Source organism: Leucopleurus acutus, assembly GCF_964270905.1.
Source record: "Leucopleurus acutus genome assembly, chromosome: 9".
In the NCBI taxonomy this organism is placed as follows: domain Eukaryota; kingdom Metazoa; phylum Chordata; class Mammalia; order Artiodactyla; family Delphinidae; genus Leucopleurus; species Leucopleurus acutus.
In genome coordinates, this window is record NC_139144.1 from 101,231,615 (window position 1) to 101,249,759 (window position 18,145).

Genomic DNA, 18,145 nt, shown 5'->3' on the forward strand with positions numbered 1-18,145 from the left:
GTGTAAAGGGACCAGTAAGTGCTTAGGCGCTGAGTCGAGAGCAGTTTCACAATGTAGTGAAAGAGAAAGCCTTAAGGTGATGGTGTTAAAGAAAGACTGAGAGGAACAGACACAGACACAGAGCACACAGGCAGCTCCTTCAAGGAATTTGCAACAACAGGGAGCAAAGAAACGGGATGTGAAGACGAGAGAAGGATTTTGTAGTGGAGGTGGTGGCTGTTAGCATTAGAGGTAGGTCCACACGGTCACGTGGAATGATTCGGTAGAGGACAAATTATAGATACTGTAGAAGGGGAGGGGGAATTGCTGGAGGGACGTCCTGGAACAGATAAGAAGGGATGGCACCCAGTGTGCAGTGGAGCGCCTGGCCTTGGACAGTATCATAGGTGGTCTCTTTACTTCCTCTTCCTGTTTCTCACCTCTCTGGTCCCCATAATGACCTCATTTCAGCCTACCTGTGTCTTCTCATACCCTTTCCTGTTGTCTAAATTCTTTTGTCTCCTAATGGACACTTAGCCCTTCCTTCATGGAAAAGAAAGCAGGAAATTCATAACATTCCCCACTCGTAGAGTGAGGCTAAAATATCTGCTCTGCCTATTACCAGTTTTGTTGCATGGATCAAATGAGATTTGGTGCAGAGTAGCCCCTTGGAAGCTATCCATCCTTGAACTTCACTGTAGAATGAAAGAAACAAATCATCATCAAAACTGCAGCCGTGTTAGCTGGTCTTCTCAGTGTGCTCACTTTGTGTACCTTCCCTTGTGTTTTTACCTATTCTGTGTTGAATGGCCAACTTTTTCTGCTGCTTCCAACTGATGCTTTGAGTCTAATGTCTGAATGTTATCTCACCTGCTGGGAAAACCAGAGTCCAAAAGCCTACTATTCTGGTCAGTTGTTAAATTCGTCTCTCAGTACATTAAGCCTGGAGTGATTTGTTTCCGAAAACTCATGGTTAGAATGAGAGTGAATAGTGCCACCTGCTGGAATTACACTTGAAGGAGGGGAGGGGAAAAAAAAAAAAAAAAAAAAAAATATATATATATATATATATATATATATATATATCTATCTCCAGAGCTGCCCATGGTTCTGTCCCATTCATTGCTTTGTCACTCAAATGAAGTCATGATCCAGATGTGATCAAAGGTGATCTCTGCCATCATGCTTGTTTCTAATGCCCGTATGCCACCTTGTGCATTTCTCTTCTAATATCCCTCTTTTCTCCCTGTAGTGATCCAATATCTACCACTACTAGTGAGACCAGCTCTATTTCATTTATTGTTTCTCTTAGAATCTCTTGGAAATTAGATCATAGAATGTTCGCATTTGAAGGGACCTTAGAGCTCATCAGTGTTTTCAGACACATTTTGGACATAGAAACTCTTGGGAAACTATAGATGTAATCCTCCTTTCAGACACCAATAAACAGAGCCCAAAAGGTGACAAAGCAAAGTGAAGACTAGAACTCATAAATACTGATTGCTAAACCGTCCTCTATATCAGTTAAGATGCTTTTAGCTGCAAGAAAGATGGCTTTAGCAATAAGGGATATCTCACATAAGAAGTCTTGAAGTGGCTCCAGGAATAATTCAGGGGCTGAACAATGTCAGCTAAGCCCCAGGTTCATCCCATTTCCTTCCCTGTTCTCTTCAGTGTGTCTGACTCCACCAACACTACAAACCACATCTCCTCCCAAGACCAAGGAGCAAAAGGGGATGACTATCTCTTCTCTTACCAATTAATTAATTTTCCTTCCAAAGACTCCCCCTCATGTCTTACTGGCCAGAAGGAAATGATACATCCCATCTTAAGTGGGTTGCTGGCAGAGAGCTCAGAATTCTCATGTTTGACTTAGATGAATCCAGATACACCCTCTGGGCCTGGGGTAGGGTCATCCATACCTGAAGCATAAAGGTGTATGGAAGCACATAATTTCCTGGGCAAAATCAGGTCGGCTCACAAGGAAAAGGGTGGGGGATTGTCTAGCTGTCGGGCAGGATTCTCCATGGGTCTTTCCCATTTCTGCTTGTCTTCTGAACAAGAGGCGCTGTCAGCTTTGTTCATACCTTTTAAAGGATGTGTGTATAGCAGACAGTCTTGGAGGATAGAATGTCTTCCTCTAGAACAGAGAGTAGATTTGTTTCCTGACCAGGATAATAAAGCCAATGTCTCTCCCCAGGACAAAAGTTAAGCAGGTTTGCTAGCAGCCCTTTTGAAGCTTCGGGATTTCCTAAAGTCAGGGCTCCTTGGCTGTGATGCAAACTCACTGCATAGGCAGCATCCACCTGAGCTGCTCCACGTGGCCCCCATGGGACCCTGGGGACCAAAGAAACCAAGGAGGACTGATGCTCATGCCGCCTGCTGCACCGTGAAGAACGCAGTGTGTTGTCTCTGACCCACGAGTCTCCTGTCTTCTGCCAGCATCTACAAAACGATGGCAGGCTAATTTGTGAGTTTGCAACAAAGATGCTTCCCAGTTCCTGACACTAAGAGAAAGGCAACCATTCGTGTGTGCTACAGTGTTCTTTCTAATGAGCCGTGCTAGAAACATCCAATCTTTAAATACTTATTTCTGAAAATAAGAATAGTGTCGATATGTCAGAAATTCCTTTTCTACAGTCAGAAACAGGGCAACACTTCAGTCTCCTGGAGACACACATTAAGAGGATGGTGTCGCTGGCTCTCGTGTCTTTTACTCTGCCTCCCTTTCATTCGCTTGCTGACTCTCTCTGTAATTATCTCTTTTAAAATGTCAGCTCCTCTCACCCAGAAACGGAGAGCAATCATCCACAAACTGAACTTCAGAAGCTTTTAAAACACACTTGCCGTTTGGCTGGGAGACGGGATCTCTCAAAGGCAATGTCAGGGAAGCTGACATAGAATAAATGGGAAAAAGGAACCCCTTCCCTCACTCTCAGGCGGGGCCTCAGGAAGCACCAGAAGGGAAGTGGGATGGGCTGAAATTGTGGACATTACTTCAACAGAGCCTGAGTGGAGGCTGTTGGAGGAGGATTCTGCTCTCAGGGGCCCTCGGCCTTGAGTCCCTCTTCCTGCACCCAGCTGGGGAGAGGACTGAGCTACAGCAGGTCCTCGAGACCTTCTTTCCTCCTCTAGAGGGAAGTGTTGATGTTAAGGAACAGGGGATCTAGTGCGACAAGCAGAGAAGGAAGTATGGATATTTCCTGGTAACTGCTGGTCCTCAGAGTTTCTCCAAATAGTGACAACTTAAAGACCTGAACAGGGGCTTCCCTGGTGGCACAGTGGTTGAGAGTCCGCCTGCCGATGCAGGGGACACAGGTTTGTGCCCCGGTCCGGGAAGATCCCACATGCCGCGGAGCGGCTGGGCCCGTGAGCCATGGCCGCTGAGCCTGCGCATCCGGAGCCTGTGCTCCGCAACGGGAGAGGCCACAGCAGTGAGAGGTCCGCGTACCGCAAAAAAAGACCTGAACAAAAATTTGTTAGAGCAGGAAGAGAGGAAATTAGAGGAGCATTAATCCCTCTGAGTCAAATTTTAGAGTTAAACTCAATTTATCCCTAAATCGTATTTCCCTGATGGCTGTTGATGGCTTTGAAGCAAAACCAACTTTCCTTCTTAGCTCAGGAAGTCTTGTTCTCTGGCTATTCTGATAACTTACATTTTAAAATGCATCTGCTAAGACACAACACTGCAAGAACAGAACAAATTCAATCTTAAAAACCGAGGTTATGTTTTCCCCATTGACCATGCCAGAAATTCAGGGAAAGGTCATTCAGTTCATGAGTCGTATGATCTCGACCCATATTCTGATCATACTTCTGCAGAAACCTTGGTGAAGGTCACTGGCCTCCATCAGGTTACAGTGACACTGGAAGGCAGGAGCTCCCAATTTAGAGAAGAAATTTCACCAGAGCACGTGTGGCGTCACCACAGGTGTTAAAATTAAAGTTCCCTTTCTAACGACATAAAGGAACCAAATTCCTTGGTACAACTAGGTTGATGAAATTGAGTTCTGCGTCTAATGTCCCTGGAGCTCAATAAAGTTAATGCAGCTTTCAGAGGGGCCTGACCCAGAGGTGGGGAACAGTCTAGGTCTTGAGAGAACCTGGCCCACTGCGGTTTTTAAATCAGAAGTTTGATTGCTTGCAACATCATTTCAAAGTGGTACCAGTCCAGAGAAGCTGAATTTTTCATTAGCCTGGGGAAAAAAATGGCAGATATTTAATTAAACTGCTTGGAGATTAGTCAGAGGCTCATTGATAGATAGAGGAGCTGAATCTCTTTATAAGCAAAGTTAGAAGATCCAGTGGTGTGCCTCATCTTTCCTGTCAAAAGAATTCACCAAGCTAAGGAGCTGGGACCCGCATGCCACTACTTCGCCTGCCAATCGCAGGAAAAATATACACTTAAAAAAACATATTTATAAAGCACTAGGTAGTCACTGAAGAACTTGAAACCTAAAATGTGTTGTGAGAAAGCTACTGACAATTGGAGTTACCAAAGCAACCTCCTAGTCCATTTTTCCATTGTTGTAAGGTGATTTATTAAAGGAGTTTGATTGGGAGCAGATCTATAAAAAAAAAAAAAAAAACGAAGAAGAAGAATGATTTGTGATTAGTGCTGGAGGGTAGGTTATGAGAAGGACCTGACATCCCAGATGGTGAACATCCAAGGTGTGCAACAAATGGTTCAAGAAAGGGTTTTTTCTGCAGGACTCTGGAGCTGCCCTTTGCCCAGCCCCAGAGGTCCGGGAGAGATGTGGGTCATCCTCATTGCATGCACAGTTCACAGCTCCCTGACTTTCCATAGGAACTTTAAGGATTAGATCAAGGAAATAAAGTTTTGTGAATACCCGCAAAGCAGTAGCTCTCAACTCTAGCTATATATTAATATTTTCCAGGAAGCTTTTAAAAACTACCAGTGCCTACCCAGCTGAGTGGGAATCCCTGGAGGCGGAGCTGGTGTGTTTCGTAAAGCTCCCAGGTGACGCTTGGTGGAGCCAGAGCTACAGGTCACGCCCTAAGAGCTACTGAAGAGTCAGGGTGTGTGTAGAGCCAAAAGGTCTCAGGCTCTGAAACCTGAGAAGCCTGGTTCCCATCCTGACTCCACTACTCACTAAATCTAAGGTGCTCAACATGTGCTTAAGTGCGCCAGCCTTCAGTTCCTTATCTGGAAAGAGTCAATGATGGTAACTTCCTGATAAAATAAACCAATGTACATCTGACCCCCAATCCAAGTTTGTTTTCCTTCCCCTGGTTATTAATGGTTAACAATGGGTTCATGTTTTAGCCCTCCTCAAAGGATTTCGCCTTGGACCTTTGTAGCAAGTGACTAGCTTAGATTCCTGTTCTCTCCGTGCTTGGTTTTACCTCTAGAATTCACCACTGTTGCATCTGGGAGGGAAGTACTCACGTGCCTTTCATGCTCTGTGCTCCTCCAGCTGCCACGGAAGTGTCCTTTTCATTTGATGTCGGAAACGGGCCAGTGGAGATTGTGGTGAGGTCACCCTCCCCTCTCAACGATGACCAGTGGCACCGGGTCACCGCGGAGAGGAATGTCAAGCAGGCCAGCCTGCAGGTGGACAGGCTGCCCCAGCAGACCCGCAAGGCCCCAACGGAAGGCCACACCCGCCTGGAGCTCTACAGCCAGCTGTTTGTCGGTGAGTGATGGGACAGCAAGAGTGACTTCTCTGTTGCTTGAAACAACTTCTACCTTGGGAAAAAATAAAACTGCCTACGTAGGATTCTGATAGAGATTTTTCCAAAAGTAAGTGTTTTTGCCTCTTGTGGTCTCCTCTGAAACAGAATGGAACAAGGAAGAGGACCCAGGAACCCTAAATCTGGTTCTACCCTCCGCTTTCTGTTGTGTTTTCTTTTTGGCCACATTGCATGACATGTGAGATCTTAGTTCCCCGACAAGGGATTGAACCCGTGTCTCCTGCATTGGAAGTGCAGAGTCTTAACCACTGGACCACCAGGGAAGTCCCTACTCTCTGTGTTCTGGAGCCCACAATCCTCATCTACAAAATTAGAGGGTGGGCTAGGACATCTCTGAGGTCTCTGATCTATGCAGTTTTGGGTTTATGGTTTTAGAACTGCATAAATTTCCTTAATGATTTAAAGCACTTGTAAATGTGCAAAAGGAAGGATGGAAGAAGGGGAGGGAGGGAGGGCGGGAGGGAAGAGAAGGAATGGGCTCCCTAAGTTCAGGGTTGCTTGAAATGATAAGTAGAAATCCACTCCTTTCTCTACCTAGCCTCAAGGTTCTAGGCAGAGAAAGACTTAAGACTTCTCCTTACATAACATCTTTCCACAGAGGAAAGAGATCGACACTGAGAAGAAATTGAAACAGAGCAAAAAGTAAAGTATCCTTTGCGAGAAGTGGATCTAGCCCCACATTCTGGTCTTTGCTTATGACATGTCCTAGCTGAACCTAACATTACTTTCAATCAATACTCGTTTCCATGGCTTGTGAGAGTTTAACTTTTGTCTTCCAGAATACTAATATTTTAGGAAATTAGCTACTTTTCTTCTGTTGAATGAAAAGAAAGCAAGTTTGAAGGACTTGGTGGCTGTCTTGCCACCTTAGACCTCCCCTCTAGGTGTGTGTGGGTTAATTGGTCTCAGACCCAGCAAAAGCAGACATGACCTTCCACCTGGCTCCACCCACTGGAGGTCAGAGTCCCGATGGTGTCTTTCATAATTATGGCAGGATGTTTTAAGAACATTAGACAGTCACGAAAAGACAGGTAAAATTTGATGTCCACTCCTTTGGTGAAATGTGGGCAAATTGTTAACGTAGTCGGTTACCTTTGGAAGTAAGACTGACTTGATAGCAAGCCACGTCAGCCAGGGGCCATGAAAGTTACAGATTTTGAAGGAAGTACTGACCACTCCAACCCAACCAGAGCTCAGTCCCTTCCAAATCCTCCCCTCAAGTTATAGTTCTCAAAATTACACATTATTTTTAAGTTACTTTTTTATTGAAGTACAGTTGATTTACAATGTTGTTTTCCTGGTGCACAGCAAAGTGAGTCAGTTATACATATATATATTCTTTTCCATATTCTTTTCCATTATGGTTTATCACAGGATATTGAATATAGTTCCCTGTGCTATACAGAAGGACCTTGTTGTTTATCCATTCTATATATAATAGTTTGCATCTGCTAATCCCAAACTCCCAATCCAACCCTCCCCCACCCCCTGCCCCCTTGACAACCACAAGTCTGTTCTCTATGTCTCTGAGTCTGTTTCTGTTTCATAGATAAATGCATTTGTGTCATATTTTAGATTCCACATATAAGTGATACCATACAGTATTTGTCTTTCTCTTTCTGACCTACTTTGCTTAGTATGATAATCTCTAGGTCCATCCATGTAGCCGCAAATGGCACTATTTCACTCTTTTTTTATGGCTGAGTAATATTCCATGGTATATATATCCACATCTTCTTTATCCATTCATCTGTTGCTGGACATTTAGGTTACTTCCCTGTCAAGGCTGTTGTAAATAGTGCTGCTATGAACATAGGGGTGCATGTATCTTTTTTTTTGGCTGTGTTGGGTCTTCATTGCTGCACGTAGGCTTTCTCTAGTTGCAGCGAGCAAGGGCTACTCTTCATTGCAGTGTGCAGGCTTCTCATTGTGGTGGCTTCTCTTGTTGCAGAGCATGAGCTCTAGGTGCAGGCTTCCGTAGTTGTGGTGCATGGGCTCAGTAGTTGTGGCTCATGGACCCTAGAGCACAGGCTCAGTAGTTGTGGCACACAGGCTTAGTTGCTCCCCCACATGTGGGATCTTCCCGGACCTGGACTCAAACTCGTGTCCCCTGCATTGACAGGCGGATTCTTAACCACTGTGCCACCAGGGAAGTCCTGCATGTATCTTTTTGAATTATAGTTTTGTCCCGATATATGTCCAGGAGTGGGATTGCTGGATTGTATAGCAACTCTATTTTTAGTCTTTTGAGAAACCTCCATACTGTTCTCCATGGTGGCTGTACCAATTTACATTCCCACCTACAGTGTAGGAGGGTTCCCTTTTCTCCACAGCCTCTACAGCATTCGTTATTTGTAGACTTTTTAATTATTTTTATAAAACATCAGGTCCACTGATTCCTGCCAAAAGCTGTGAACAAATTCCCCTTTATCAACACATCTTGCCCAGATCACCTAGGACAAGTTTCTTCCTAAATCCTGTTCTCCCAGGCATGCTGGTTAGCTTCTACTTGGTTTTCATTATGACAGGTGACCCTAACTGACCCAATTTCTCACTTTTCTGAGATCTCCCTGGATGCAGAGATCCAATTTTACTTTTATCCCTTTCTGTCTACTGACTGCAGTGGTCTCCAAGAGTCTTAGAGACCAAGTAAAGCTGTAACATGAAAAAGGGTAGGGGGAGGCATTTATTATGGTCTTGGAAAGAATTTTGACTCAGGTAAACAAGATGACCTGGGAGCAGCTTAATAAAAGAGAAGAGGAGAGGGCTGTGGTCAGAGTCCAACAGAACACTTAAATCTAAGGGAGAGGCAGGAAGAGTAGCATCTCAGGAAGAAGAATGAAGAGGAATGAAAAGAGCAAGCCAGGAAAAACCAGGAGGCAGGCTGTCACAGGAGGAGAGAGTTTCATGAAACTGCTTATCATTGACAAACAATATCAAGTCCCATGTGTAAAACAGAGCTAAGAAAATGTTCTTTCAACTTAGTAATTATGAAACCACTGTTGACTTTGGAGAGAGAAAAGTTTCAGAACAGTGGGCTGATATGATGAGTCAGCAGCTTCCTTTCACTTGATGAAAAAGAGTAAGTCTCCTGTGCCACTTTCTAATTTCCTGTTATCTGAGATGTGGGCGTGAGGCACATCTCCCGGACACAAGCTATTTGAGACAGTATGAGAAATATTGGTCTGCAATAGACGTCTACCCCAGGGGAAGTGGGGAGGGGCTTGTTTCCAGAAAACAACAAATTCAACAGCTCTGAAGTCCTGGAGCCAGTTATCCCAAGACTATTCGATAGGGATTCAGGCAACCGGGAAATTGTTCTCAGTTCCGCTCTAATAACAAGTGTTACCACTTTTCCTCTTTGAGTCTCTTTTTTCATCAAATAAAGGAATTGGATTAGTTGGTCTCCAAACTTTCTTCCAACTTCAGCCATTTAGGATTGTGTGTTTAGAAGTGGTTTGAAAAGTTCTGAGTTGCCAAGTGATTACCCATAACACTATGGGCTTGAATCCCACCTCTGCCACTTAGCATCTGAGGGACCACTGACAAGTTACCTAATATATCTGTCAAGTAGGGATACAGTTCCTATGTCTCAGGAGGAGATGAGCTAGTCCATGCTAAGCGCTCCATATAGTATCTGGCACAGAGCCAGTACTCATTAAATAGGAGGTATTTCTCTACCTTTTCCTTTACCTTTTATTCCCTTAGCTTTCTTCTTGCTCCATGTAATATTCACCCTCTCCTACAGAACTCACTTCCCTATAGAACTCACTTCTAACTGGCTTGTTTCTTCCTTCCCAAAAATGCTGACCTGAAATGGAATCACTTCACCCCACCAGCCCTGAAGGAAAGGTCACGTGCTACATGGCCCTCGACATCCAAGTCACTCCACACACCTGCCATGGTGGCCACAGAGCAGCAAGCGAGGGCCCAGGAATTTTCTCACCAAGAAAGGAAGTGAGCATCCCTCTGAAAACACCACCCAGCATCCCTTTTTACAGCGGAGACTTGGGGCAGAGCTGCCCGAGAGCTCCATCCGGGTTCTAGAGAAGGAAGGGCTTAAAAGCTCAACCTAGAGCTAAAAGACGTTCTTGGCTTTGGACTCTACGGAAGGCCACCCTCTGCCTGCTCCCTACGTTAGCAAGGCCAGGATCCTGTCTCCTCTTCCAAAGTCACTGAAAAACAGAGGATACAGTTCTCTTCCCTCTACATGTAAGATATAATTAGAAGGTAGAGCCTCCTTTCCATTGGATAGTCCCCTGCCGCGAAGTGGGAGGAGATAAGGCTCCATCCTTCAATAACACTTATCTACCCAACAGCTGGGCTGGGGGAGCAGTAGAGTCTCCATGGCATAAACGAAGAAACTGTGACTCAGAGAGCGTAAGTAAACTGCCTGATGCCATACAACTACATGCAGTGATGAATGTGAGATTCAGACTTGAATTTGTCTGGCTCCAAAATCTCTGTTCCTTCTATGACAGTAAAACAAAGGAGAAGAAGAGCAAGAGAGCCATGTGGCTGACAGGGTCTTAGTGCCCCGGCCTAGTGTCAGGCCTGAGCCTCTGAGGTGGGAGAGCCGAGTTCAGGACATTGGGCCACCAGAGACCACCCGGCCCCATGTAATATCAGTCGGCAAGAGCTCTCCCAGAGATCTCTGTCTCAACGCTAAGACCCAGCTCCTCTCAAGGGCCAGCAAGCTCCAGTGCTGAACACCCCATGGCAAGCAACTAACAAGACAGGAACAAAACCCCACCCATTAGCAGAGAGGCTGCCTAAAATCATAGTGAGTTCACAGACACCCCAAAACACACCAACGGACGTGGCCCTGCCAACCAGAAAGACAAGATCCAGCCCCACCCACCAGAACAAAGGCACCAGGCCCCTCTACCAGAAAGCCTACACAAGCCCCTGAACCAACCTTACCGACTGGCGGCAGACACCAAAAACAACGGGAACTATGAACCTGTAGCCTGTGAAAAGGAGACCCCCAAAACAGTAAGTTAAACAAAATGAGAAGACAGAGAAATATGCAGCAGATGAAGGAGCAAGGAAAAAACCCACCAGACCAAATAAATGAAGAGGGAATAGGCAACCTACCTGAAAAAGAACTCAGAATAATGAGTAAAGATGATGCAAAATCTTGGAAATAGAATGGAGAAAATACAAGAAACATTTAACAAGGACCTAGAAGAACTAAAGAGAAAATAAACAATGATGAACAACACAATAAATGAAATTAAAAATTCTCTAGAAGGAATCAATAGCAGAATAACTGAGGCAGAAGAACGGATAAGTGACCTGGGAGATAAAATAGTGGAAATAACTACCACAGAGCAGAATAAAGAAAAAAGAATGAAAAGCATTGAGGACAGTCCCAGAGACCTCTGGGACAACATTAAATGCACCAACATTCGAATTATAGGTGTCCCAGAAGAAGAAGAGAAAAAGAAAGGGTCTGAGAAAATATTTGAAGAGATGATAGTTGAAAATTTCCCTAATATGGGAAAGGAAATAGTCAATCAAGTCCAGGAAGCACAGAAAGTCCCATACAGGATAAATCCAAGGAGAAACATGCCAAGACACATATTAATCAAACTATCAAAAAATAAATACAAAGAAAAAATATTGAAAGCAGCAAGGGAAAAACAACAAATAACACACAAGGGAATCCCCATAAGGTTAACAGCTGATCTTGTAGCAGAAGCTCTGCAAGCCAGAAGGCTGTGGTAGGACATATTTAAAGTGATGAAAGGGAAAAACCTACAACCAAAATTACTCTACCCAGCAAGGATCTCATTCAGATTCGACGGAGAAATCAAAATCTTTACAGACAAGCAAAACGAAGAGAATTCAGCACCACCAAACCAGCTTTACAACAAATGCTAAAGGAACTTCTCCAGGTAGGAAATACAAGAGAAGGAAAAGACCTACAATAACAAACCGAAAACAATTAAGAAAATGGTAATAGGAATATACATATCGATAATTACCTTAAATGTAAATGGATTAAATGCCCCAGCCAAAAGACATAGACTGGCTGAATGGATACAAAAACAAGACCCATATATATGCTGTCTACAAGAAACCCACTTCAGACCTAGGGACACATACAGACTGAAAGTGAGGGGATGGAAAGAGATATTCCATGCAAATAGAAATCAAAAGAAAGCTGGAGTAGCAATTCTCATATCAGACAAAATAGACTTTAAAATAAAGACTATTACAAGAGACAAAGAAGGACACTACATAACAATCAAGGGATCAATCCAAGAAGAAGTATAACAATTGTAAATATTTATGAACCCATATAGGAGCACCTCAATACATAAGGCAAATGCTAACAGCCATAAAAGGGGAAATCGACAGTAACACAATCATAGTAGGGGACTTTAACACCCCACTTTCACCAATGGACAGATCATCCAAAATGAAAATAACGAAACAGAAGCTTTAAATGACACATTAAACAATATAGACTTAGTTGATATTTATAGGACATTCCATCCAAAAACAACAGAATACACTTTATTCTCAAGTGCTCATGGAACATTCTCCAGCATAGACCATATCTTGGGACACAAATCAAGCCTTGGTAAATTTAAGAAAATTGAAATCCTATCAAGTATATTTTCTGACCACAACGTTATGAGACTAGATATCAATTATGGAAAAAAAACTGTAAAAAATACAAACACATGGAGGCTAGACAATACAGTACTAAATAACCAAGAGATCACTGAAGAAATCAAAGAGGAAATCAAAAAATACCTAGAAACAAATGACAATGAAAACTTGATGACCCAAAACCTATAGGATGCAGCAAAAGCAGTTCTAAGAGGGAAGTTTATAGCAATACAATCCTACCTCAAGAAACAAGAAACATCTCAAATAAACAACCTAACCTTACACCTAAAGCAATTAGAGAAAGAAGAACAAAAAACCCCCAAAGTTAGCAGAAGGAAGGAAATCATAAAGATCAGAACAGAAATAAATGAAACAGAAACAAAGAAAACAATAGCAAAGATCAATAAAACTAAAAGCCGGTTATTTGAGAAGATAAACAAAATTGATAAACCATTAGCCAGACTCATCAAGAAAAAAAGGGAGAAGACTCAAATCAGTTAGAATTAGAAATGAAAAAGGAGAAGTAACTGACACTGCAGCAATACAAAGGATCATGAGAGATTACTACAAGCAACTCTGTGCCAATAAAATGGACAACCTGGAAGAAATGGACAAATTCTTAGAAAAGCACAACCTTCCGAGACTGAACCAGGAAAATATAGAAAATATGAACAGACCAATCACAAGCACTGAAATTGAAACTGATTAAAAATCCTCCAACAAACAAAGCCCAGGACCAGATGGCTTAACAGGCGAATTCTATCAAGTATTTAGAGAAGAGCTAACGCCTATCCTTCTCAAACTCTTCCAAAATATAGCAGAGGGAGGAACACTCCCAAACTCATTCTGAGGCCACCATCACCCTGATACCAAAACCAGACAAAGATATCACAAAAAAGGAAAACTACAGGCCAATATGATGAACATAGATGCAAAAATGCTTAACAAAATACTAGCAAACAGAATCCAACAGTACATTAAAAGGATCATACACCATGATCAAGTACGGTTTATCCCAGGAATGCAAGGATTCTTCAATATACGCAAATCAATCAATGTGATATGCTATATTAACAAAATGAAGGATAAAAACCATACTATCATCTCAATAGATGCAGATAAAGCTTTCAACAAAATTCCACACCAAATTATGATAAAAACCCTCCAGAAAGTAGGCACAGAGGGAACTTAGCTCAACATTATAAAGCCCATATATGACAAACCCACAGCCAACATCATTCTCAATAGTGAAAAACTGAAACCATTTCCTGTAAGATCAGGAACAAGATAAGGTGGCCCACTCTCACCACTGTTATTTAACATAGTTTTGGAAGTTTTAGACACAGCAATCAGAGAAGAAAAAGAAATTAAAGAAATCCAAATCAGAAGAGAAAAAGTAAAACTGTCACTGTTTGCAGATGACATGATACTATACATAGAGAATCCTAAAGATTCTGCCAGAAAACTGCTAGAGCTAATCAATGAATTTGGTAAAGTAGCAGGATACAAAATTAAGGCACAGAAATCTCTGGCATTCCTATACACAAATGATGAAAAATCTGAAAGGGAAATTAAGGACACACTCCCATTTACCATTGCAGCAAAAAGAATAAAATATCTAGGGATAAACCTACCTAAGGAGACAAAACACCTCTATGCAGAAAACTGTAAGACACTGATGAAAGAAATTAAAGATGCTACAAACAGTTGGAGAAATATACCATGTTCTTGGATTGGAGGAATCAACATTGTGAAAATGACTCTACTACCCAAAGCAATCTGCAGATTCAATGCAATCCCTATCAAACTACCAATGGCATTTTTAACAGAACTAGAATAAAAAATTTCACAATTTGTATGGCAACACAAAAGACCCTGAATAGCCTAAGCAGTCTTGAGAAAGGAAAATGGAGCTGGAGGAATCAGGCTCCCAGACTTCAGAATATACTACAAAGCTACAGTAATCAAGACAGTATGGTACTGGCACAAAAACAGAAATAGAGATCAATGGAACAGGATAGAAAGCCCAGAGATAAACTCACGCACATATGGTCACCTTATCTTTGATAAAGGAGGCAAGAATATAGAATGAAGGAATGACAGCCTCTTCAGTAAGTGTTGCTGGGAAAACTGGGCAGCTACATGTAAAAGAATGAAATTAGAACACTCCCTAACACCATCCACTAAAATAAACTCAAAATAGATTAAAGACCTAAATATAAGGCCAGACACTATAAAACTCTTAGAGGAAAACATAGGCAGAACACTCTATGACATAAATCACAGCAAGATCCTTTTTGACCCACCTCCTAGAGAAATGGAAATAAAAACAAAAATAAACAAATGGGACCTAATGAAACTTAAACTCTTTGGCACAGGAAAGGAAACCATAAACAAGACGAAAAGACAACCCTCAGAAAATATTTGCAAACGAAGCAACTGACAAAGGATTAATCTCCGAAATATACAAGCAGCTCATGCAGCTCAATATCAAAAAAACAAACAACCAAAATGGGTAGAAGACCTAAATAGACATTTCTCCAAAGAAGATATACAGATTGCCAACAAACACATGAAAGGATGCTCAACATCACTAATCATTAGAGAAATGCAAATCAAAACTACAATGAGGTATCACCTCACACTAGTCAGAATGGCCATCATCAAAAAATCTTCAAACAATAAATGCTGGAGAAGGTGTGGAGAAAAGGGAACCCTCTTGCACTGTTGGTAGGAATGCAGGCACTATGGAGAACAGTATGGAGGTTCCTTAAAAAACTAAGAATAGAACTACCATATGACCCAGCAATCCCACTACTGGGCATATAGCCTGAGAAAACCATAATTCAAAAAGAGTCATGTACCACAATGTTCATTGCAGCATTATTTATGATAGCCAGGACATGGAAGCAACCGAAGTGTCCATCAACAGATGAATGTATAAAGAAGATGTGGCACATATATACAACGGAATATTACTCAGCCATAGAAAGAAACGCAATTGAGTTATTTGTGGTGAATTGGATGGATCTAGGGTCTGTCATACAGAGTGAAGTAAGCCAGAAAGAGAAAAACAAATACCGTATGCTAACACATATATATGGAACCTAAATATATATCTATATATTTATATATATGGTTATGAAGAACCTAGGGGCAGGACAGGAATAAAGATACAGACGCAGAGAATGGACCTGAGGACACAGGGAGGGGGAAGGGGATGCTGAGAAGAAGTGAGAGAGCGGTGTGGACATATATACACTAGCAAATGTAAAATGGATAGCTAGTGGGAAGCAGCCGCATAGCACAGGGAGGTCAGCTCGGTGCTTTGTGACCACCTAGATGGGTGGGATAGGGAGGGTGAGAGGGAGATGCAAGAGGGAGGAGATATGGGGATATATATATATACGTATAGCTGATTCACTTTGTTATACAGCAGAAAGTAACACAACACTGTAAAGCAATTCTACTCCAGTAAAGGTGTATGTATATATATATAATTAGAAGGTTGCATGAAAGAGGGCTAACACAGGTCTTTTGGAAGTTACGAGAATCCAGCTATGATTCTGGTTTAGTCAAAAAGTAACAATTCATTTAAATTTTAAAATGAAAACTGACCTGGGAAGAAACAGCAGTTGCTGGTATTTGTCTGAAAAGCACTGGGGGCTTTCTCATGCCTCATGTCTTGGCTCCAACATGAGCAAATAGCATTAGATGAGCTCCCGGGATGGCCTGGCAGAGGTATGTGAACCACACGGTGGTCTGCAGCCTCGGCAGTCCAAGTGCTGAGACCTGCATCCTCCGTGGAAGCCACGGGCCAGATTTCTCTCACGGGGTGGAGAAGAGCAGACACGCTCAAGGGCATGACTCAGCACGAACAGCAGGGTGCGTTGAGCCGGGGCCCTCTTTGGCACAGAGACATGCCAGCGAGTTCAGAGTCCTGGCCGCCGAAGCAGCAGAGGTCTGGGGGGCCTCAACCTGCAGGCCGGCGGCCGGCCCAGGGCAGGGGCAGCATGAGAGGTGAGCGGGCTTGTCAGGGCGGGGGGCCAGTGCAGGGGTTTACGTGCAGCAAAATCAACACAGGCCAGAGTGTGTCACTGTGTTCAGCAGTAGTTTAAGGAGGAGGCCAGCGTTTCCAGAGGGCTGGAGGCTGCTTCGGGAAGCTTCAGGGGGAAGTCAAGCTCCTCAGTGGCTCCTTGAGCAAGAAGGTTAGGTCCCCTTAACTATGACAGATGTCCAGGCTCAACTCACTTGGCCCTGAACTCTTCTGAAATCTTTCTGGAAGTTCAAGGAGGCCAACCCTTCTGTGCAAGATGTCACCCAGCAGAGGCTTAAATACTCATCCTCACTCCTTCAGGATCCTCTGTGCTGCCCGGGAGGCCCGGTCGGAGATTCCATGGGGGAAGTGCTGTCTTCAGGAGGGCTCGTGGGAGCAGGGAGCCTGCAGCATTTCTTCCTGTGCCAAACAGTTTGTCTATCAGGAAAATTTCCTCCTGTGTGGCAACCTGAGTTTATGGCAGAGTTGAGGTTTGTTAGATGGACTCATAAGCGAATGGGGACTAGAGCGCTATGACCATTCTCTGGGCTACGCTTGGCGAGCAGCCCCAGACAGCTGCCCACCTCCCCAGACTCGATGGTGTAGCTCGTTTAGCCAGCTGCCCCTCACACCCTCAGTATTCCAGACTCATGAGTGGATAATCCCGTGGCCATCTGAAATGCCAGGTCCTGGAGGGAGTAACGAGCAAATGGACCTTTGTAGGCAAGGGAGAAAAATGGAATTCACGTCATGAAGTGCACTCCAATCCGTATCTGAAAAGTTTAAGATAAAAAATATACAATTTGAATTGCAGGGATTAAAACACAGGAAGTCTGTTGTTTTTCCCCATTTTCCGCAAACCTGAGTCAATAGCAACATACGTGCTGGCTGAGATGTCCTGGGTGATACTTCCAGGCCACGCGCTTCATGTGCTCTGTTTATCTCGTTTAATCCACACGAGAACCTTGTAAAGTATGTAGTTACTGATTCCCGTTTTCTTTTCACAGTGAAGAAACTAAAGCTAAAGCTTAGTTAACAGCCCAAGGTCAGGCAGCTAGTAAGAGACAAGAGGTGGGACTTGATCCCAGTCTGATTCCAGAGACTTAACCATTTGTCTTGTCCAAACAAAACTTGCATCAAAGTTAAACAAGAAAGGAAGACTTCATTCAAGGCTACTGCAGGAGGGGAGAGAGGCCAGAGCTTGGGGTGAGCTCAGCTCTGCTGAAGGAAAGGGCAAGAAAAATTTTTGTCCCTTTTACAACTTGGAGCAAGTTGCCTGCCCTGAGGAAGTTAGGCTCCTACCCTCCCCAGAACTGGGGTGTAGAGGCAGCAGCTCCCTGAATGTTTATGTTCCAAAAGATGCCCCCAGGTCCTTGAGAAAGACATTCCAGCTTTACAGCTGGAAAAAGGCCATTTTACAACTGGCAAAAGGCTTTTTAAAAGATAAATATCTCAAAGGAGCAGAGAAAGAATTTAAGGAAATGCTTTAAGAATAGGGGAGTCAAGGATCTAGGGTCAGAAGAAACCTGTCAAAATGTACTCAGTCCGAGGGGAACGTTAAGGCTGTCTTGGTCCTTATACCAGGGTCCCTCATCTGGGGGGCTACTGTGACCCACCAGGTATTTGGAAAAGTGTGATGGCTTTGGAGCACTACCTTCAGCTCCAGCCACAGGCAGAGCTGCCCACAATGCAGAGGAGAATCCATCCCCACAAAGTCTTGCACCCCCAGATGGCAGCCACGCCCCGTGCAGCGCTGCTCTCCGTTGTGGAGCCTGTAGTAGGAGACGATGA

The 18,145-nt window shown here is 43.5% G+C and overlaps 1 protein-coding gene across 1 annotated transcript in view; it reads left to right on the forward strand.

Moving 5' to 3' along the window:
• The window catches only part of CNTNAP2 (contactin associated protein 2), a gene marked incomplete at both ends in the record, with an annotated part of 2,035,904 nt that overhangs the window by 1,794,894 nt on the left and 222,865 nt on the right, over positions 1-18,145 (forward strand). Inside the window, one exon of the mRNA XM_082846865.1 lies at positions 5,418-5,636. Within this exon, the coding sequence (XP_082702991.1) occupies positions 5,418-5,636 (219 nt within the window). The remainder of the gene's footprint in view (positions 1-5,417; positions 5,637-18,145) is intronic.